The sequence below is a fragment of the Tribolium castaneum genome, chromosome 4 (genome assembly GCF_031307605.1).
Source record: "Tribolium castaneum strain GA2 chromosome 4, icTriCast1.1, whole genome shotgun sequence".
NCBI lineage: Eukaryota > Metazoa > Arthropoda > Insecta > Coleoptera > Tenebrionidae > Tribolium > Tribolium castaneum.
Window position 1 is genome coordinate 3,270,573 of NC_087397.1, and position 23,364 is coordinate 3,293,936.

The 23,364-nt window shown below is 34.2% G+C and overlaps 3 protein-coding genes and 1 long non-coding RNA gene across 4 annotated transcripts in view; 2 read left to right on the top strand and 2 right to left on the bottom strand.

Moving 5' to 3' along the window:
• Window positions 1-798: 798 nt before the first annotated feature.
• LOC135265842 (uncharacterized) lies at window positions 799-1,278 on the bottom strand. The gene is made up of 2 exons (XR_010333675.1): window positions 959-1,278; window positions 799-907 (listed from the first exon to the last, which is right to left on the bottom strand). It is a non-coding gene; the product is annotated as an uncharacterized LOC135265842 (long non-coding RNA).
• A 566-nt stretch (window positions 1,279-1,844) lies between these two features.
• Window positions 1,845-3,824, top strand: spn-F. Its single transcript, XM_968294.4, has 2 exons — window positions 1,845-3,234; window positions 3,466-3,824. The coding sequence occupies exons 1-2, from the start codon at window positions 2,508-2,510 to the stop codon at window positions 3,729-3,731; spliced, it is 993 nt and encodes a 330-aa protein (XP_973387.2). The 5' UTR covers window positions 1,845-2,507; the 3' UTR covers window positions 3,732-3,824.
• Window positions 3,816-5,256, bottom strand: mRpL32 (mitochondrial ribosomal protein L32). Its single transcript, XM_968260.4, has 3 exons — window positions 5,117-5,256; window positions 4,795-5,040; window positions 3,816-4,114 (listed from the first exon to the last, which is right to left on the bottom strand). Exons 1-3 carry the CDS (start codon window positions 5,205-5,207, stop codon window positions 3,852-3,854), a joined length of 600 nt encoding a protein of 199 aa, XP_973353.1. The 5' UTR covers window positions 5,208-5,256; the 3' UTR covers window positions 3,816-3,851.
• Window positions 5,257-5,268: 12 nt separating this feature from the next.
• qless overlaps window positions 5,269-23,364 on the top strand; it is a 40,034-nt gene continuing 21,938 nt past the window's right edge. Inside the window, exons 1-3 of the mRNA XM_968226.4 lie at window positions 5,269-5,475; window positions 15,373-15,585; window positions 15,804-15,943. Of these exons, the coding sequence (XP_973319.1) occupies window positions 5,269-5,475; window positions 15,373-15,585; window positions 15,804-15,943 (560 nt within the window). The remainder of the gene's footprint in view (window positions 5,476-15,372; window positions 15,586-15,803; window positions 15,944-23,364) is intronic.

The following is a 23,364-nucleotide window of genomic DNA, read 5'->3' on the forward strand; positions in this document are numbered from 1 at the left end:
CCGCCTGCGCCGCACACCTAACCTCGGGACACGTCACGGATGTGACGTCACAAGTATAAAACAGTTCATTACCAGAAATATTCACTGGTAAAATCCGTCAAATTTAGAAACATTCATACACAGAATTATTCAAAATAGAACAGCATTGATCTAAAAAAATTAATAATGACAAATGTATTTGCCTATAAACGTCTAAAATTATAAAAGTTTCGCATGCAGTCAATGGAAAAATAAAAATGCATGTTTTTATTTAAACAGAAACTGGCAATGTGAAATTTTGGTGCGAAAATTAGTGGTATCGCAATGCGTATAGCCACATTGTTTGTTTGTTTCATTTTGTTGAAAATTCGGTAGGTTCCAAAAGTAGGGTTATGTTGTCACCCGAAAATGACAAAATTTACACTTTTATGAATTTTGTCTCCATCTCTGCCCTTTCAGAGCGTTATGATAGGATATTTAGGGTCGAAATCTCTACCTTTATTATGTGCTATTGCCAGATAAGGACAAAAGTTCAGAAAGTAGGGTTAGGGTGTATTATGCTCTCTTCTGAAGTGTTAAATTTTAACTTTAATGTTTTTTTTTTGTGTGCTTTCCTGCTCTTCTAGAGCGCTATTAATTATTATTGAACATGTTTAAGGACAGACAAATCTACCTTGAGTCAACGACATAAATTTCAGTGAGATTTATTGAAAAATGCACTTCTCATGTCAACCTTTTCATGAAAAAGGGTGTTTAAACGTTTATAAAGGGTATGTTAACGTGTGTTGTTAAGTTTAACACGTAATAAAACATAAAGTATAACTTGGTAATTTTTTACTTTAACTACTTCTGGATTTTCAAGCTGAAACTTACACCAAACGATTCCTCTGACTTCTGAGTGCCCTGATGACCGTACACTATGAATTTTCTTGTGCAAATTGAAAATAACATTAGAAAAATAATTTTTATTTTCACTCACTTTTTACTTGAATCGCCATTTTTGTTGATTTTAAGGGAATAAGGGATACAACCAGGCATCCCGAACTGATATAGCCAAATCCACAGAATAACAGGTTTTACGAATCGAACCCTCACTGAAATAGGTTTTACTGTTGATGCGGATAGATGGCCTTATGTTTTACGGGAAAAAGAAGTCCTATTGGCGGATTTAAAATTTCAGATTATTGAAGAAAAACGTGGTACCGATGCGCGGCTGACAAGTAAAAATTTCACAAACGTCAGCAAAATTTGAGTTTATTTTTTATAATATCACGTTAATTTTTCAAAGTTTTATTAAGATAGTGGATCAAGGTGTCGTGTTTGGGTTAGACTATTGCCTACTATCGGTTAGGAACAACATGATCTTCAAAAATATAACGTAGTAATGAGCTCCAGAAGGTTTACGTAGATAGGTGCGTTTTTCTCAAAAGTGAGTTTTTTGAGATCGAACCGCAAGTGAGTCATACTGCGAGAAGACTCCCATAGGCAGAAGTTGCAAACATAAGGTGCCAGACCGGTGCCAGTTTGGCTGATTGCAAGTATGTCGTTATCATCGATTCGGTGACGACTATTAGTTTTGTAAACTTAATGGATTTAATAAATATCTTTAACATTAAATGTGATCGTGTCATGTTGGGTAAAATTCTTCCATCTGTGCTGTTTGTGCATCCACCTTTTCAAATACAATTAGGAAATTTTCAATAATTGTATTTGATAAGGTTTTGACATCATTTTGACGTGAGCAAAAATTAAAAAAATACAAAGTAATCGGAATTATTTTAAATTTGCGCCATTTTTAGTACGTGATGATGCGGCTAGATGGCTTCAGCTAGGAATTTATTGCCAACCATTATGTTCCGCTTCTATAAAAGTGTTAGAGCTCGGAAACTCTGTAAACGACCACGATAGGCGGAGCCAATGCGTACTTCATCGAGTGGGGAGATTGAGCAGTGGCGTAGCAAAAAACTATTCTATGATCAAGAAGGGTTTGAGATTCATAATTTGTAGTAGTTAAAATTTCCTCTATTCAATAATTGCAAGATGAAATAGTAAAAATCATATCTAATGCTAATGCACGTTGATTTCCTAGAAATACAAAGCAGAGAGGTCGAATAAATAAAAATACACAATGAGTAACGAGTAAAAACGCGTTTATTGCAAAAAATGTTTCTACTGGTATCTTTACTATAACTGGTAATATTGAAATGTTAAATTTTAAGACGAATTCCCTACACATGTAAGTACACGCCACGCCACTGTTTTCTGCCAACACCCCTAATTTAAAGATTGGACTCGTCCGAGACGAGTTTTCGTCTCTGCGCACTCCTACCACCGTGGACGATCTGTCATTTCGCGGACTCTATTCTAGGGTTGTGACAGTTATCACGTTTTTGCCAAATTTCTTGAATACCACAAACACACACAAAAACAGGGACTTCCCCCTGTAATCAGTCGGTTCCTTGGTCATTTCACCGTGCTAAAGTTTTCCGTGGCGTTAAGTTTGGTTATGTCATAAAGCCCCAAAGAGCATGGAGGAGCCTATTGGGGCCCAGTATGCCGTTCATGTGGCTTTGCAAACGCTCAAAGAGCGCTGTAAGAACCTGCAAGAAATGGTGACGACCCTCGAGGAAGAAAACCTCCATTTGCGAGGCCAGCTTAGTAAGAGCGAGCAAAGCAGTGTCTCACTGTCCGATTTCGATAAATTAAAGGCACAGGTGGCCGAACTGACCGAAAATAAGCTCCAGTTATTGAATAAAGTCAAGATGGTGACGAACGAAAACCAGGAATTGTGGAATAAGCTCAGTAGGTTGAGTCATGTAAATCATAATCTTGGGACACAGTTGAGTAAAATCAACGATTCGTTGGTGCAATACACCTCGAAAAATAAGGAGACGCATTCGCCTTTGATCCGCTCGAAAACCTTCACTCAGGACGAGCCGCATACGAAAGTGCTCCAGAAGAATATTGAAGAAAATGGGAAGATTTGTGCAGAGTTGGAGGAGATTTCTCTGAAAATAATCAATGGGTTCGCTCAGGATAAAAGTGAACTTGACTCGCTCTATTCGGAGATCAGGGGAGCGCAGTGGGGCGAGAATATTATATCAGAGTCCTGTGGGTTTCAGTATGACGACTATGAAAGCAACATCATAGAGAACTTTAACAGTATTTTGGAAGAATTAAAGACGACTAAGCTGACGGTAGCTAACCAGAGAGTGGCCTTGCAATTAGCCTTAAGTAAACTAAATAATATACAAGGTGAGTTATTGGCCCCGCAAACTGAATTTTTGGCCCAAAAGCGTGCTAAAAACAATGTAGTCACGACTTAATTTTTTCTTCTCATTTGGCGATTTTTCGCTCACTTTTACCTTTTGCCGCATTATTTTCTTATTTCTGTCAGTTTTATGCTCCGCTTTACGTTTATACATCTGTGTTCTCTTAAAGATCCTTACTCTGCTTCCTATTATAACATTGTTGTTGTTTTTGCAGAGATTAAACGAAAGAAGGTCTGTGATAGTAAACTAGCGGAGAAAAAAGAAATGGTAGATAAGAGTATATCAACGGTTAATTTATGCGAAACGCGCGAATCTCCAAAGGCTCACGCTCTTCCAGAAACCAGTCTTCAAGACCCCCCGGAAACCACAGACATGATATGCCCCATATGTTGCAAGAATTTCAACGGTGGCTTGAGCTTCCAAGTTTTCCAAGACCACGTTGAGAAACATTTTACAGAGGAAACTTTTGAATTATTGTGATAGAGTTCATAACTTATTTGTTTGAAAGTATTATATTTTTTGTTTTAATCGTTTGGATGTTAAGGTTCGCAAATAAAAAATATATTTTCTAAAGTACGTGTTTATTTATTCAATCAACCATTAACCTAAATCTGACGGTTTTACATCAGTTGTTGTCGCTGGCTGCTGTGTTGTTTGTTGGAGAAGGTTTTTGCTGAACCATGCAGGCCGTGGTTTCGGTATTTCAACAATACGTTTCCCTTCGAAAAATTCATCAGGTTTTCCAGCTTTCTCGCCTTCGTATAGAACAACCACCTCGTTTTCGACTGGAGACAGTTGTAATTCTTTCTGAATGGCGTCTTGCATCTCTTTGGTTTCGTCAATAACTTTTTTGTAACACGTGGCTAAAAAGCGTTCATTTAATTTTTGATCTGACGTGAATTAAGCTGGCAACAGTCGTAAAAGTATGAGGTTTGCCAATGTTATTGAAATAAACTAATAATTAACTAATTTTTTGGAGCGCACAAGCTCAATGAATCGATTTGCTTGAATGAATTTTTTTGTAAAAAAACGGCGACTACACTTTATCGCAAAAACTTGTTTATTTTTGTAGTCTTCAGTGAATGGATTTTCTTATCTTAATGCCGACACTTTTTAAGGGATTTATTGATGAAATGAACGAAAGTTTTTTGTAGACTACACTTTATCGCAAGTCCTTTTGAATGGATTACTGTTGAGTTTTTCACAGAATCTACTATTTGTGAATGAAGCTTTTTAATCAATTTAATCAATGGGTTTTCCGATGAGTTATTTTTCCATGCTTTTACTTTAAATATTGTTGATATGTAGACAACCAGTAATACCACCACGTTAAATTTAGCGTGGTTACGCAACCCCATTTCGAGATTTTTGGCGATAGCCCCTCTAGGTGAGGGCAAAACTAGAGCGGCTCTTCAGTTTTTTATGCTTTTTGAATAAAAATTCAGGTTTTAACGTTAGTAACAACCAGATTTAGTTATTTTTTTGCACCAATTTGGAAGGGAAAATTGGGGCATTTGGTGGCTCCTGCCTTCCGGATACTCACGGCACAAGACTCCGATTAAGTGATCATCCCCACACTCACTGCACGTTTTGATATTCTTCTTGGGCTGGAGGATCTTCATGACGTAATCTGGATGCCCATATTTCCTCTTCATCCTTTTTTCGATGGTGCGCCTGGCCGTGGGGACCCCCCAGAGGAAGCCATCCCCGATAATATCCTTCAGGGAGAAGGCGGGTTTCGGGAGTGAAGGCTCGTTTTGGACTTCGACACCGGCCAAACAGTATCCATCTGTCAAAAAGTTAGGTTAGACTCGTTCCCCGCGTGTAGTTCTCCTCGACGGAGGTGTTATGTAACGCGCGAATACCTGGAGGAAATCTTCTGCCCAAGACGGAGGCGATGGCCAATTCGAGCCGTTGTATTGCGACATTTAAGCGGATTAAAAGTGAACCGGCCATGGTTTAGGAGCAGCAGCGTTTTCCGATCAGCTGTAGTGGGACAAACTGGTGGAAAGGTGCGATGCCGAGCCTGTTTGCGATAGGGGACCACCGTCTCACAACAGTCTTGACGATGGCTTCTCTAGGCTCTGGTAGACTCTGTGCTCGGGTGCAGGAAAAACTGTGTCAGTGGGGACAATCGGCTCAATTCAGGAGGGAAGCGTCCTCCTGTGTGCGGACAAAACTCGGATTGCAAACCACCCCCAGGATAGTGACCAAGGAGCACCAGGTCAGATATTTTTTTTAAACCACCCCTTTTTGTTTTTGCAAAATTGCTCTCTCCTAAGGCTAAAGACCAGACTTTTACTTTTATCCCATCAGATTGGAAAGTTCAATGCTAGGAGCAGTTTGATTGTGTTTAATCGCTTATGGTGATTAGGTGATATGACGGCCTAGATTTGAACCCTTTCGGATTTAAGTTCGCGCTTTGCGCAAGCGCACTTCAACGAGCCTATTTTTGAGTTATTTGGGGGAAAAACGGCCAAAATTTTCACGCAATTAAAAAGTAGGCTAGCAAGCGGATCTACTGCTTGAGTGTTCGTGAAAAATTCTATGCGAGTATAATTCGTACAACTTTCTCAATTCCTATCTTTGTAATAACTTTCTTTTAACTCACTTGTATGCATTCGTTCGCCACTTACAACACAGGGTGATTTTAAATATAAATCGGCTGTTTTACATTATTTACGAAAGGAATTTGACTCATATGCAGTCAGACTGATTCATTTAAAGTTTCATGTTTTTATGTGCAGTTATCACAAAACTGGATAATTAGAGAAAGATTTCTTTTTTGTTGCTTCTCTAATTTTTATTACTAATTGGAGGAGCTGTTATTGAGTCTTAAAAAACGGGCAAGTAGTTAATTTTTTGTCTTAGCCAAGGAAACTGTTTTAATCTATTGAGAGCAACTATCGAAAATCTAAAAAAAAAGCTATTCGCGATTTTTGAAAGTGTATTCATGGTCAAATTTTTGTAAAATTAGAAGATTTTTGGATTTTTTCAAATTACAGTACAGTCAAACTTCGATAACTCGAATTGGCAGTTGCCAGCAAAATAGTTGGAGTTAAAATTTGGCTTATCAAAAATAAATAAAAAACAAAGAAACTTAAGATTTAATGCAAATGGTAAATTATTAGAATATGATTTTAAAAGCACTTTAAGGAAAAATACGTATTTATTAACAAAAAAGTAATATGACATCACATAGTATACGCTGACTTTAAATAGGGTTAGACTGTATTACTGTACCAATTTTTTATTTTTGTTAATTATTTTTTATTTCTGATGTTCTCACTTTGTTTCGTAATTTTTTTCTGGGAGAAGTTCGTATATTTAAGCCTTAAGTCACAAAGATATTTTATATAAATGTGCGTAATAATAAAAAAAAATTAAATAGTATAATTTATTTATTATTGTTTGATAATGATAACTCTCAACCTTAATTTGTTTTTTTTTGTTTATTGTGCTAATATGGATTATTTGAATCCTGTCATTTCTAGTTTTTGAAATTTAGTAAACAGACTAAATTTTTATATCTATTTTCGAGCACTAATGAGCGTAATTAGGTAATTGTTAATTAGAAAAGAGTCTGTTATTGTTGTGTTATCTTTGCTACAAAATTAGTTTTTATACAAACATTTATGAGCATGTTTCACGCAAGATTTCGATACGGGTATGAATCTGGAAAATTACGATTTTATCTCATTCATTTAATCTGACAAGCGAGGACATTCAATATCATTTGTAAAGTCACTGTATTATGTTTACAATACGATACCGAAACTTGTTACCTTTTTATCTATTTCCATGTCAAAATCGCGAGTAGCAAATGGCGATATGTAATCAAATACGTAAGTTTGTACTAATTTTGAGAAAAAATTTAGTAAAGATTATTTAATTAATAAACGCTCTGGATCAAATTACGTTAGATATTTTATTTTGTTCCATTCCTCAGATTACATTTAACCGCAAAATTACATGAAACTTGATTAGAAACTTAATATGTCGCACTTTTGCACTCTTTAGCATTGACAGTCGCTTTACCTACAGGAAGATGTTGCAATGCATTTAATTAGGTAATTGTTTAATTTAATTAGGAAAAAGTGGGGCACTGGTACAATAAATTTCGAAGATGAAGAAAATTTCTGCATTTCATTGTTTAATTTCAAGATCTTGATTCAGATTAGTAGAAAATAGCATGAGATTTATATCCGACATTCTTGTTGCCCAGACAGTTATGTCATCTACATCTACTACATTACGTGCTATTATCATACTTGTTGAAGTTATTCCATTTGTATAATTTATTAATCCTGTTGCTGGGTTTCAAGTCCCATTATTCAACTGAATAGAGTTTCAAAAATCGAAAATGTTACAGTTTTGCATCGGTTTGCGATAAAAGGTCAAGTACAACGAATCAAAATATTGGATTATGTAAACATCTCGTCAATTATTTTGAATAATTGCATTTTTCTGTAAAACTACGAATAATTGGATGGTGCGCAGAAATCGTCCTTGTAAAATCTTATATAGAAGAAGCGTCAAGCTTTCCAAATTACGTCACTTTAACGAACTGAAAAAATCTTACGCTTGATTAAATCACTGGTAATCACTAAGAAGGAGTTTAGTGAAGGGTTTGAAACAATTGATACAGTTTGAAGTTGGTGTCATTCATCCGTACATCTTGCCCAAGTTCGTGGTGTTTATAAAACCACAACTGAATTTTCCAATGTTTATTGGAAATGATAACGTTGATAGTTGACATTTGTTGTTTCGTGTCTCACGTGTAGGAATTACAAAATTTTGCTTGAGGTGGGGCAGCTTGCATATGGTGGCAGGAATCTGGGACGGCGTGTGTAATTTTTTGGATTTCGATTTCGAGAGTCGATGAATTGTTTAAAAATTTTGGTTCAGTTCGAAAAAAACAGATAAAAATGAAACCGATCTTCTTGGGCCAATGCCTCTAAGGAGAAGTGAGAGTGGCCTTGCTCCTTCTGAAGTGGGTCAGCTGTTGCTTTCTTCAGCCGCTGACCGACGTGGAGAGCTCATCAGGTAGATCGCCATGCCTCGATTATCGATGTCAAAATTTATAATAATCCCAAACTACGGCCAGGCAATATCAGGGAAAGTTATTCACCTTGAGATGCTGCACGATTTCCATCTAGTCAAATTGTTTTTTCAACGCTTTCGTGTGATATGGTTCTGGCCTGATTGTTTACACTCGGATTTAATTAAAAAAATGAAGAGGCGATGAAATTCGGAAAGCTTTCTTTCGCTCTATTGTGAATAATAAGTGAGTTTTGCAACGAGCTGAACGGAAGGAAGTTGGGATTCTTTCGTCGATGGTCAATGTCGTGGGACTTCCTCCGCGTCAGGGTGATTCAACCAAATGTTTTCGTCGAAATAATTAACAATATATTGCGTGTTAGAGCGATGGGCTGTAGAGAAAGTAAGGTGCGACCGACACCTGCTCAATCTGAACTCACACGTGGAAACAGTCACACTGTCTGATAAAATTTGCCAATAATTCTTGAATCATTGCCAGCTCAACTACCAACTGTCTAATTTGCGCGTTTCCCACATGTACATTATTACTAAACAGTAAATTCATCAAGTTTCAGTACAATTTAAATTAAAGACTTGACTTTCACTTCAGCAGATACGATCTTACTTTGCCTTCTTCTCACGAATTTTAATTGTTTAAGGACCCTCAAAAGTGTGATATTGATATTAAGTTGTAAAGATTCCTTATAACCCTTTTTATTATTTTTACTGAAAAGCACACGGAGAAAGTTACAACAAAATGTATAACTATAATGGGTGAGATTTTAACTTTAAATGTTTAATTCTATTTATTATTTTTTGAAAGTTGCAAAAATAAAATTTCTAATTGTCTATATTGTTGTGATTTATCTAAGAAACAGCCACACTTTCTGGTTAATTTTAGTGCTGCTAGTCGTTTTCGGAAAGTTTGGGAAACCAATGTTTTTTATTACTTATTAGTCAGTCGATTAGTTCAATCAGTAGATAAAAATAGTTCCTTTTGTTCGTAAGAATAATAAACTATACTTTTCAATCGATTCAAAAGCTCAGTTCAGCTTTTCTTGGCGGTTTCTATTTTTTTACATAAAAAATACTTTCCAAGAATCCTGCAGAAAATTGTCTTGAAGAAACAACTTTTGATTTTTATTGGGTCGATGCACCTTTCACACTAATTACAGGCATAACAAAGATTTGAAATGTTGGCTTACATTTACCATAAAATTGAGTAATCTATCGGAATAAGCAAAAGACAAAGTTCGAAATTTTAATTAGTTCATATTCGTGTGTTGCAATTCGTGTTTGCATTGCATTACCAATTTTTTCTAAAAAACTTACGAGCGGTTCAATGGAAGGCCAGAAAAATATTTGAGCTTTTGATTATCAAACATCAAAAATATGACGAGGTTTTCCAAACAAAATTGAGTGGCCAACTTCCGATTGATCAAAAAGTCAATGTAAAAGGCCTAACAATGAGTGCACACCTAAAAAAACAATTATTAAGGTTGGCATTAAGGTTAAGTTAAGGTTGCAATTGGCGTCACCCTTCCAACTTCCGCCCTCTTAAGCTCGCAAGCCAATCTATGAAACACCTTCACTTTATATGCATTCGATTATAAAAAAAGGTCTTGCAAAATTTACTTTCTGTTCAGGTCATATGTAAGTACGGTTTAATCAGACTGAAGTCTAGACCTACTTCAGATACATAAGCATTACTCAGATTTAATGCAATGCGTTAACAAAGTAAATGAGTAAAGTAGCTGCTAAGCATAGATATAGGTGAGGCAACTCTTCCAATCAAATTATCACTTTTGGCATTGTGCGTTATGTAAGTCAACTTGACACAGAAATAACTTTACACAAGCCTGCGTGTTTGGATAGCAAAAGTCCAGCGTCGAAACGAAGACCTATTCGAGCTCAAGATTCAATAACTGGCCAATTGTAGTGGAAAGTGTAAAGCACCATTTAATAAAAGCCATTCTATGCGGTGATTTTGTATGTGGCGAAATCGCCTATCGAACAAATCCATCTAACATAATAATTAGGCAACGTAAATGCACATTGTTAACTTGCTGCAACTCATTAAAATCCTTAACAGCAGATTTCCGATCTTGGCAGATGTGTAAACTGAGAACGTTTGTTTCGACTAATTAGCGTCCGAAAGTTGGGAACAATACAATTATTTACTTTTTTCTCTAATTTGTCGAATAAATAATGAAATTGTGAAATATGTTGAGAATGAATTTTGGTGTAACCTTGCGTAGTTTCGTTTGTTGCTGCAACTACGTTATTATTACGTTTGAACTTGACTGGTATTTGAACCATCAACGAATGCACGTTCGTGCACACTTTCACATAATGAGTAAAAATAAGTACATGATTTTAAATAACAAAACAATACAAAATTGTTGATCACGATTTTGACATACCTATTTCTTTGGATACAATTTTGTAATATTACAATTAGATAACAAATTTTGTATGGCGCTGAACAAAGAATTGTTTTAGCTTTCGAGTAAAGTGCAATGAGGTTATTATAGCTGGGCTTTCACAATATTGCACTAATTATATTAAATCGAGAAATAAATATCGAATGCACCTAACAGAGCAAATAAAATGTGGCCATAAGTCCCCATTTCTCCTGCATTTAAATACATTAATGTTGCACATGAAACTAGTAAATAGATAGCTTTTAATTCTAAATAATACAAAGGTGCGATATAGACGAATTACGTCAAATTGGAAAAAACTTACACTAATGGTATCTAAAAGCACGTTAGTGTTGATAACTTTAAATTAGTTAACATTAACATAACCATTACCACGGTTATATTTGTGTAACAAATCATTTTTTTATGTCACCGTTCGTGAGGATCTTCTGGAAGTTTCTATAAAAATTATTGGGTTGTTAAAGTTATGCTTCGAAAAAATGAATTCTATTGAAATCTGCAATTCCATTAGACATAATCCACCTGTTACAAGTCAGCTTAATTAGATAACACATAATCATTATTAGTTGTGAAAAAATCACAGTCCAATAATTTCACTGCAAATTATAAATATTAGAAATTGTAACAAATGCACTACAGTTTTTTCTAAAAATTTTTTTAATTCTATCCCAAAGCATAGTATTGTTTGTTAATTTTATTTCAAAGACTTTTCGTTTAAAAAGTTGGTAATATTCTACCACTCATTTTTTATCAGAAGCAGTTTTCTAAAATAGACAAAGGAGATAATGAAGTGGAATTGGAATTTTGGATTATTGTTTATTTACTTTCAGTCTCTTTTGTCCGCTTTAACATAAATATTTATTGCTTTTCAACACAGATAAAAACCGGTTGCATGTTGTCTCATAACAATGTAATGATTAGGTGGTATATCTTAGTCGGATGTCTAAGCTTGGGGTAGGTCATGGTCGCACGTTGGCAAATTATATTTTTTTATATAGAGGATGTTCACTAACTAAACTAATTATGTTATAATTATGTGTTTTGTATACGTAATAACGTGTAAATTTTTTGTGTAATCTTCAAACCGTGTCAGTGTCAAGAGATTTTACGAAAAATTAATTAACACTGAAATCAGATGCACCACCGACTTGCATAATCCAATTATGAAATGTCATTTTCTTCACAGACATAAGGAAGTGGAAAGGTCTTCCGTAATGACTGTGTTCCGTCTTTTAATGAGTTAATTGTGAAAATTTTTGTAATTTTCACAGGGCTTTGAGGTGTTTTTATTTGGTGACTTTGACATCGTTTTCAAGTAATGAGTTTCTGAAATAACGGAAGCTCTCATGTCGTGTTAAACGATCAGCAATATGGAAAATGTCAGACGGTCTGGATCGTTAATTTGAAATTAAATAGAAACAAGATTTCTTTGCAGCTTCCACGTCCGCTTGTTATTTAATATTATTTGCAACTCATGAAATTATGCAAACAGATGATATTTGTCAAGTAGTCTTGTTAGTTGCACAAATCTTGGAAACGCAAATGTTTAGTTGAGTAATTTACTAAAAATCGCCAAATTTGTTTTCTATAAAACAAATTTTTCGATAAAAAATAATACCTAATAACGTGTAGTGGTTAAATTAGTTTTGCACTATTTACCGAAGAAAACTGTAGATTAACGACCAACTTGTATAGGTAAGTTCCATAGACAATGTAACCCACTTTTTCTTTGGGCGTTTTATCATTACCTTTCAAATGAAATATTTAATCAAACACTGAAATTTGTAAGTGAACGACCTTCATTATTGAGAAATTTTAATTATTCACGTTGTGTCATTTCATGATATTTATACATTAATGTATATGATACCTGTTGAGGCACTGCATTTATGTTTTACGTGTTCAAACTGAAATTAATTTATTATACAAAAATTTTGACCACAAGCTATTGCCCTATATTTCACTTTCTATTTTGCGGGTTTTTCTGTAAAACTTGATTTCTTAAATAAAATGCTTTTAAGAATTTGTAGACTGTGTTTCATTTACCATTCTTGCTAAACGTGACAAACTGTAAGCTTCAAAGTCAAGGCAAAATTGTAAAAGTTACTTCGTATGGTTTTTCAGCTGTTTGCTGAAAAATGTTTGCTAAAGTGCTTATGATACGATTATGGAATGCAAGGGTTACACTTGGTAATCACTATTCTACCATTTTATCAGGAAAGTGATAAAGTAGTGCAGTTTCACACGAAACACTTCTGGTGAAACCGGAAGTACCAAATATACGAGGTTTCCAATAATTCATGTTCAGATAAGATTACAGTTGTTTCGAAAATGATAAAAATTTTGCCATGCATTGTCATTTTTAATTTTAATACATTTTCGAGTTGCTAAAAAGTTCAGGTAAAAACAGTTAATTGTTTAATGTAATTTATTATCTTCGAGCCTATTTAAAAATGTTAAATTGATATTGTCATTTTCTGTGATGAAATGTGTATTGTATGCTAAATAAAATATGTAAAGTATTTCCATACTAAGTGTGATGTTTGAGGAGAATTTTTAAAAGAATTCTATAAATGGGAAGGATTCACGCTGATTTTGATTACGAAACGACTGTAAAAAACGCAATATTGGAATTCTTAAACACGAAATAATTTTTTCTTGGTCAGAGGATTTTAATAATAAGTAGTAGAAAGCGTTTTATTGAATGTGTTTATTTTTGTGAAAAATAGTTTTAGCGACTGTCTACTAGTTCGCATTACATCATTTTATTCTTGCATTTAACCAGGTTATGCGAGTGGTAATTGTTTATCCGAAATAATGAATAAATTTAACACAGTTACCTACAATTATTAATGAAAGGAATTATGCGATATGGTGATCTCAACTTTCCACAGTTGCTTAAATCACTGAAATTAGTAGTTGTTTTGTGAAGAAAGCACATTAAAGCTCGAGTTTTATTTGAACTGTTGCCAAATGATCCTGGTTTGCGGATGTATGCCTATTGGCTCAGACGTGGAACAAATATTGTCGTTGTTACAAAAGAAGTTCAAATATGCATTAGCGCTTAAAATTCGATTATTTACCACATATTGCATGTGTAAATCGGTGATCACAGCCGATCAGTTCTTGTAGAGAGCTAGTTATACCCTGTTCACTTTCACATTCCACTGTTGCGACCAAATGTGGGTTAGAAGTCTTCAGCAGCAGCAGGTGACAGATATTTCCAAATGAAAATTCGCAATAACGGAAAATGCGATGATTTGCAAAAGTGCTACGAAACTGGCCAAAAATCGGTCGCGTTTAGTAACAGGTGGAGAAATCCTAAATGGAATTTTGCAACAAGCTATTTTTGCATAGGGAACTATCCCAGCTGAAGAGCTAATCTGGTAATTTGGTAATAATGATTGTGTGGTGATTAATGGAATAGTTGTGGTGTTTAACAAGACCGAGGTCGGGTGGCGAGAACTTGTTCGTTGCAAAATCTTTAATTTTAGTTGATACGTGAAATATTGCAATATTTTCGAGTTGTGAAACCGCGCCGGCGAGGCGAAATGTCTTTATCGTCACTTCTTATGCCAAGCTTCTGATGGAACAATAATTTTAGCAAGTTGACACTTAGTTCAAGCAAATAATTTCCGTTGCAAAACTGCAGGACCTTCCTCTTTGACTCTCACTTATTGTTTTGTCATCTCGTGTTAAAATTTGGTAACGTTTAGACACATCCTCTCACGACTACTCCCATATCATTAAGTTATCACAGTCGGGCCGACATGAATATTTAAAATACTCAAAGGTTCGCTTTTCTCGGGCATAAATTATGGTAATGGGAGGATGGTGAGTATGTAACAATTTCGTAACACTCACAAAAGGTTAACGTTTCGTTGCTTTGTAAGCTAGACCGACACTAGGTAACATTGACTCGCATCCAAAGTTCATTAATCATTTTTCTCGGTAATTGGCTTTGCTGCACGCAAGATGTGAACTTTCAAGCGAATTCGCTTGCAGTCGCAGCTAAATGAAGTTTTTCGGGTGAATAAACTTCTAATTGCCGGTTACGCTTTCGTATTTCGCTGGCTATCTGGGGCGTTTTTTATTCGCATCTTCAATTAGACGTGATTAACAGGGACGCATTCAGATTCTGGCGCCCCAGGTTTTAGATGCCCAAAGACTAATAACTAAGGGAGGAGGAAATTAAGGCTAAAGGGAACGACAGAGTTAAGCCAAGTGTGCTAACACTCTCTATTATTTACAATCCAGTTATAAGTCTACAAGTAAAACTGAGTCTTTCAGACATTTCGAGTTTTCGCCAACGGAACACTCAATTTTTTTCCAATGTTTATTGATCTACCATTTAGTTTTTTGAAAAATAATCGTATTTTTACGACAAAAATACATTTGTGATCAATGCGATCGGTAGCAACTGTAGATTCGTTGTCCTACCTTTTGTTTTTATTTTTATTTTTTTTATCAGTTAAAAACAGAAGTATTTCATTAGCGCAAATTTAATTGCGGTTCTGTATTCAAAGCTTTTTGCCGTTTTTGAAAAATGCAAATGGTGGGAAGATAATTGAAATATAAATTTCGCGTCTGTGCTGGAAAGGTGATGTGGACTAAGTAGATTTGGGGGTTGGTTTCAGAACCAGCGACAATCACAGACTTTGGCGGCGGCTGCGGCACAGAGTGTGTCTTCAGGATGTTGGCATCCTTGCAGCAGGCCGGAAGTTGCAGCCACAGCGCGCAGTTTCAGCACGATGAGAACGCAGCAACCTGGTTCCCTCCCCGAATACCAAGTGGACCCCTATCACCTTTTAGAAGACGACCTCAAGGACGTTTACGTGTATATCCGAGACGTAAGTCCGATAATAGCGTTAATTTTTCTCGCGGTGATCAAGGATGTTGCTTAATCGTGTCGAAACATGCACATTTTTTCGAAAGATGCGTTCAAAGGTGCATATTAAACCATTCAAGGTGGATGATTATGAAGACTAATTGCTCGACAAGTGCAGAGAATAGAAACTTGTCAATTGGATGAGTTGGTTTTGTTACGCATTGTTGTTGTTAATTCCAGGCTTTGCGAAGAAGCACTTACCAAGATGACCTCTACGAGATAGCTACGTATTATTTCGATGGACATGGGAAAGCAATTAGACCAATGGTGGCTATCCTCATGGCTAGGGCGATAAATTATCACATATATAAAGAAAAAAGGTGAGTGCATTCTTCGGTTTTGATGGCGCAATAATGTCGTTAAAATGCATCTCATGTAGCCCACATTTTTCGTTTTTTTTTCTTCGTTTTGGTTAGGCAATATGAAAGTGAGCCGTTATTTATTTCTAAATGTTTCGGCATTGAGAATTGGTAGGACTGACTGATTAGTGGCAGTTGGGCAATAATATGTAATGATGACTGCAAGGAGGTATTACTTTGTTGGGTCAAGCGGGTACATCGTACTCCAGAACCTCCTGCTTGGTACTACGTGACCTTGCCCCATCCTTCCTCGTAACTTGTTCAAGGCTGTTCGTTCATTCATCATTGATGCACGCGCTTTACACCTACATTCATACATATTATAATGTTGATCCTTTATGCCGGATATGCACATGCGGCACAACAAAATACCAGATCGTTGAAAATATTTTGAAATAAACGTGCATTAATTATGGCTCCAGGGAGGGCCCGACTATTAATTAAATACCTAACTGTTTTTACTGCTGCATATTTTTGTGTAGACATTCTTTTGAATAAATCTCAACCGGCAAACACAAACGGAAAAGTAATAAATTAGCCTGGTTTCTCACTTTATTCAACATTAATAAATAATTAAACGAAACAGTCATCAACGATTGGTTTTCGAAATTCATACGTTTCATACGTGTTCTTAATACAATATAAAATTATTGTAATTATTAGTTTTGTTTAATCATAGTGGTGTCTTTCATTACTGATGTGAGCATGTCCAAAGGATATCCTTGATTATTAATTATTATTTATCTGCGCTGTTAGAAAAAAAATTCAGCGCATTGTTATTATATTTTTTTGGATGGAATTTCGTTAAAGAGCTAAATATTGTTATATGATACACTGCTCCACACTTTTGTTCATTGGGTTCATCTAAAAATGCCTCTTTCCTTTAGTTTTCTTAAACTGTAAAGTAACTGTATTACAATTTCTACCATATTCACTTTCAGGCAAGCCATCTCCGAAACATTTTTTGAGATATGATGTCGAGTTAATTGTTTAAAAATATTATTTGGGTTTCTGAGAAGAAGCTTAATAAATGAATTTTTGTAGGCAAATCGTGATATAGCAAGGATAAATCCTTCATTGTTATTTTTCTCACTTTTTCTTGAAATCACATTGACTTTGAACTTTTATGTCGATAATTGTCTTTAAACTTAAAAAAAAATTCATAACTCAAAAACTAAAAGTCGTAGATCAATGCGGTTTGTTCCATTGAATTCAGCGGCTCATTTTCTGTATTAAACCAACTTTTAGCGGGATATAAAATTTTAAAGTTTTTTGCTAAAAATTAAGATAGGCATTTTCTATAGTGAAAAATTTTATTCAACAAAAAAATTCATAACTCAAAAACTAAAAGTCGTAGAGCAATGCGGTTTATTCCATTGAATTCAGCGGCTCATTTTCTGTATTATACCAACTTTTCACGAGATTTAAAATTTTTAATTTTTTTGCTAAAATTTCCTGAGTAAATAGTATACACTTCTTCAAAGAGGTGAAAAAAAATTTTTTTTTTAAACTCACTCCAGTAAATTTTTATGGACTTCTACTTGTCTTAACAACCCACAAATGTTGTTAAAAGTTCACAAAATGTCCATATGTTCGATTTTTTGATGTTTGATTTTTTCATTTTTCGTCGCAGTTTTTGTCGGTTTTGGGTACCCGGAACATTTCTCGAGCAATAGCTCCGGAACTATTAGAGATAACCCCATGAAGTGTATTATCGTTGGAAAGCTCTTTAAATTATCTATTTTTTTCAAAAAAGATTATTGTTCTCCGACTAATAGTTTTCGAGCAAATTGCTGCTAAATGCAAAAATTGGTAAAATTTTAAAAAATTCATAACTAAAAAACTATTGGGAATTTGGCAATTTTCTCGATGCCAATCGATTCCCCGGATCATTTTGCATAGGTATGGGTCAAAACAGTTCCACATTTTAGAATAGTTTAGCCGTAAATGAGAAAATAAAAAAATTAAAAAAAAAGTTAACACCCCCCCCTTAAAATCGGTCAATTTTTAAAGTGTCTCAAAATCAAATGAAACCGATTCTATCTTATAGATTTTGATGTGCTCTTTCCGATCTAAAAAAGCGTTTTCTTCAAGCTCTTTTAGTTTGGCCGTAATCGGCGTTTGAAAATTGAAAATTTTTTTGCGAGATATCGCCTTGAGTCCTATGCCATTTTGTAGAGTTTTTTATTCCGGTTGTCCTCCATTTTTCCGTTTCTCGATAACTCTAATAGTTTTGCCGTAATTGGCGATTGAAAATTGAAAAAAAGTGAAAATGGAAACCTTTTTTTGCGTTTTTCTCGGAAACTATAAGACTTAGAGCAACGAACAAAAAACCATCTGATAGCGCTTAATTTTATCTATTTTTTTGTCTAAACCCGGAGCCGCTCCGGGCAACGGTTCCGGCTACAGAGGCGATCAAAGTTTTGCACTAAAAAAATTCATAAAAAAAAAACTAAAAGTCGTAGAGGATTGCGGTTTGTTCCATTGAATTCTACGGCTCATTTTACATGTTATATCAATTTTTCACAAGAATTAAAAATTTAAAATTTTTTGCCTAAATTTAGGGTAGCCATTTGTCATAGTGAAAAATTTTATTCATTAAAAAAATTCATAACTCAAAAACTAAAAGTCGTAGATCAATGCGGTTTGTTCCATTGAATTCAGCGGCTCATTTTCTGTATTAAACCAGCTTTTAACGGGATGTAAAATTTTAAAGTTTTTTGCTAAAAATTAAGATAGGCATTTTCTATAGTGAAAAATTTTATTCAACAAAAAAATTCATAACTCAAAAACTAAAAGTCGTAGAGCAATGCGGTTTGTTCCATTGAATTCTACGGCTCATTTTACATGTTATATCAATTTTTCACAAGAATTAAAAATTAAAAATTTTTTGCCTAAGTTTAGGGTAGTCATTTGTCATAGTGAAAAATTTTATTCATTAAAAAAATTCATAACTCAAAAACTAAAAGTCGTAGATCAATGCGGTTTGTTCCATTGAATTCAGCGGCTCATTTTCTGTATTAAACCAGCTTTTAACGGGATGTAAAATTTTAAAGTTTTTTGCTAAAAATTAAGATAGGCATTTTCTATAGTGAAAAATTTTATTCAACAAAAAAATTCATAACTCAAAAACTAAAAGTCGTAGAGCAATGCGGTTTGTTCCATTGAATTCAGCGGCTCATTTTCTGTATTATACCAACTTTTCACGAGATTTAAAATTTTTAATTTTTTTGCTAAAATTTTCTGAGTAATATGTATACACTTCTTCAAAGAGGTGAAAAAAAAATTTTTTTTTAAACGCACTCCAGTAAATTTTTATGGACTTCTACTTGTCTTAACAACCCACAAATGTTGTTAAAAGTCCACAAAATGTCCATATGTTCGATTTTTTGATGTTTGATTTTTTCATTTTTCGTCGCAGTTTTTGTCGGTTTTGGGTACCCGGAACATTTCTCGAGCAATAGCTCCGGAACTATTAGAGATAACCCCATGAAGTGTATTATCGTTGGAAAGCTCTTTAAATTATCTATTTTTTTCAAAAAAGATTATTGTTCTCCGACTAATAGTTTTCGAGCAAATTGCTGCTAAATGCAAAAATTGGTAAAATTTTAAAAAATTCCTAACTAAAAAACTATTGGGAATTTGGCAATTTTCTCGATGCCAATCGATTCCCCGGATCATTTTGCATAGGTATGGATCAAAACAGTTCCACATTTTAGAATAGTTTAGCCGTAAATGAGAAAATAAAAAAATTAAAAAAAAAGTTAACACCCCCCCCTTAAAATCGGTCAATTTTTAAAGTGTCTCAAAATCAAATGAAACCGATTCTATCTTATAGATTTTGATGTGCTCTTTCCGATCTAAAAAAGCGTTTTCTTCTAGCTCTTTTAGTTTGGCCGTAATCGGCGTTTGAAAATTGAAAATTTTTTTGCGAGATATCGCCTTGAGTCCTATGCCATTTTGTAGAGTTTTTTATTCCGGTTGTCCTCCATCTTTCCGTTTCTCGATAACTCTAATAGTTTTGCCGTAATTGGCGATTGAAAATTGAAAAAAAGTGAAAATGGAAACCTTTTTTTGCGTTTTTCTCGGAAACTATAAGACTTAGAGCAACGAACAAAAAACCATCTGATAGCGCTTAATTTTATCTATTTTTTCGTCTAAACCCGGAGCCGCTCCGGGCAACGGTTCCGGCTACAGAGGCGATCAAAGTTTTGCACTAAAAAAATTCATAAAAAAAAAACTAAAAGTCGTAGAGCATTGCGGTTTGTTCCATTGAATTCTACGGCTCATTTTACATGTTATATCAATTTTTCACAAGAATTAAAAATTAAAAATTTTTTGCCTAAATTTAGGGTAGCCATTTGTCATAGTGAAAAATTTTATTCATTAAAAAAATTCATAACTCAAAAACTAAAAGTCGTAGATCAATGCGGTTTGTTCCATTGAATTCAGCGGCTCATTTTCTGTATTAAACCAGCTTTTAACGGGATGTAAAATTTTAAAGTTTTTTGCTAAAAATTAAGATAGGCATTTTCTATAGTGAAAAATTTTATTCAACAAAAAAATTCATAACTCAAAAACTAAAAGTCGTAGAGCAATGCGGTTTGTTCCATTGAATTCAGCGGCTCATTTTCTGTATTATACCAACTTTTCACGAGATTTAAAATTTTTAATTTTTTTGCTAAAATTTTCTGAGTAATATGTATACACTTCTTCAAAGAGGTGAAAAAAAAATTTTTTTTTAAACGCACTCCAGTAAATTTTTATGGACTTCTACTTGTCTTAACAACCCACAAATGTTGTTAAAAGTCCACAAAATGTCCATATGTTCGATTTTTTGATGTTTGATTTTTTCATTTTTCGTCGCAGTTTTTGTCGGTTTTGGGTACCCGGAACATTTCTCGAGCAATAGCTCCGGAACTATTAGAGATAACCCCATGAAGTGTATTATCGTTGGAAAGCTCTTTAAATTATCTATTTTTTTCAAAAAAGATTATTGTTCTCCGACTAATAGTTTTCGAGCAAATTGCTGCTAAATGCAAAAATTGGTAAAATTTTAAAAAATTCATAACTAAAAAACTATTGGGAATTTGGCAATTTTCTCGATGCCAATCGATTCCCCGGATCATTTTGCATAGGTATGGATCAAAACAGTTCCACATTTTAGAATAGTTTAGCCGTAAATGAGAAAATAAAAAAATTAAAAAAAAAGTTAACACCCCCCCCTTAAAATCGGTCAATTTTTAAAGTGTCTCAAAATCAAATGAAACCGATTCTATGTTATAGATTTTGATGTGCTCTTTCCGATCTAAAAAAGCGTTTTCTTCTAGCTCTTTTAGTTTGGCCGTAATCGGCGTTTGAAAATTGAAATTTTTTTTGCGAGATATCGCCTTGAGTCCTATGCCATTTTGTAGAGTTTTTTATTCCGGTTGTCCTCCATCTTTCCGTTTCTCGATAACTAATAGTTTTGCCGTAATTGGCGATTGAAAATTGAAAAAAAGTGAAAATGGAAACCTTTTTTTGCGTTTTTCTCGGAAACTATAAGACTTAGAGCAACGAACAAAAAACCATCTGATAGCGCTTAATTTTATCTATTTTTTCGTCTAAACCCGGAGCCGCTCCGGGCAACGGTTCCGGCTACAGAGGCGATCAAAGTTTTGCACTAAAAAAATTCATAAAAAAAAAACTAAAAGTCGTAGAGCATTGCGGTTTGTTCCATTGAATTCTACGGCTCATTTTACATGTTATATCAATTTTTCACAAGAATTTAAAATTAAAAATTTTTTGCCTAAATTTAGGGTAGCCATTTGTCATAGTGAAAAATTTTATTCATTAAAAAAATTCATAACTCAAAAACTAAAAGTCGTAGATCAATGCGGTTTGTTCCATTGAATTCAGCGGCTCATTTTCTGTATTAAACCAGCTTTTAACGGGATGTAAAATTTTAAAGTTTTTTGCTAAAAATTAAGATAGGCATTTTCTATAGTGAAAAATTTTATTCAACAAAAAAATTCATAACTCAAAAACTAAAAGTCGTAGAGCAATGCGGTTTGTTCCATTGAATTCAGCGGCTCATTTTCTGTATTATACCAACTTTTCACGAGATTTAAAATTTTTAATTTTTTTGCTAAAATTTCCTGAGTAATATGTATACACTTCTTCAAAGAGGTGAAAAAAAAATTTTTTTTTAAACGCACTCCAGTAAATTTTTATGGACTTCTACTTGTCTTAACAACCCACAAATGTTGTTAAAAGTCCACAAAATGTCCATATGTTCGATTTTTTGATGTTTGATTTTTTCATTTTTCGTCGCAGTTTTTGTCGGTTTTGGGTACCCGGAACATTTCTCGAGCAATAGCTCCGGAACTATTAGAGATAACCCCATGAAGTGTATTATCGTTGGAAAGCTCTTTAAATTATCTATTTTTTTCAAAAAAGATTATTGTTCTCCGACTAATAGTTTTCGAGCAAATTGCTGCTAAATGCAAAAATTGGTAAAATTTTAAAAAATTCATAACTAAAAAACTATTCGGAATTTGGCAATTTTCTCGATGCCAATCGATTCCCCGGATCATTTTGCATAGGTATGGATCAAAACAGTTCCACATTTTAGAATAGTTTAGCCGTAAATGAGAAAATAAAAAAATTAAAAAAAAAGTTAACACCCCCCCCTTAAAATCGGTCAATTTTTAAAGTGTCTCAAAATCAAATGAAACCGATTCTATGTTATAGATTTTGATGTGCTCTTTCCGATCTAAAAAAGCGTTTTCTTCTAGCTCTTTTAGTTTGGCCGTAATCGGCGTTTGAAAATTGAAATTTTTTTTGCGAGATATCGCCTTGAGTCCTATGCCATTTTGTAGAGTTTTTTATTCCGGTTGTCCTCCATTTTTCCGTTTCTCGATAACTCTAATAGTTTTGCCGTAATTGGCGATTGAAATTTGAAAAAAAGTGAAAATGGAAACCTTTTTTTGCGTTTTTCTCGGAAACTATAAGACTTAGAGCAACGAACAAAAAACCATCTGATAGCGCTTAATTTTATCTATTTTTTTGTCTAAACCCGGAGCCGCTCCGGGCAACGGTTCCGGCTACAGAGGCGATCAAAGTTTTGCACTAAAAAAATTCATAAAAAAAAAACTAAAAGTCGTAGAGGATTGCGGTTTGTTCCATTGAATTCTACGGCTCATTTTACATGTTATATCAATTTTTCACAAGAATTAAAAATTTAAAATTTTTTGCCTAAATTTAGGGTAGCCATTTGTCATAGTGAAAAATTTTATTCATTAAAAAAATTCATAACTCAAAAACTAAAAGTCGTAGATCAATGCGGTTTGTTCCATTGAATTCAGCGGCTCATTTTCTGTATTAAACCAGCTTTTAACGGG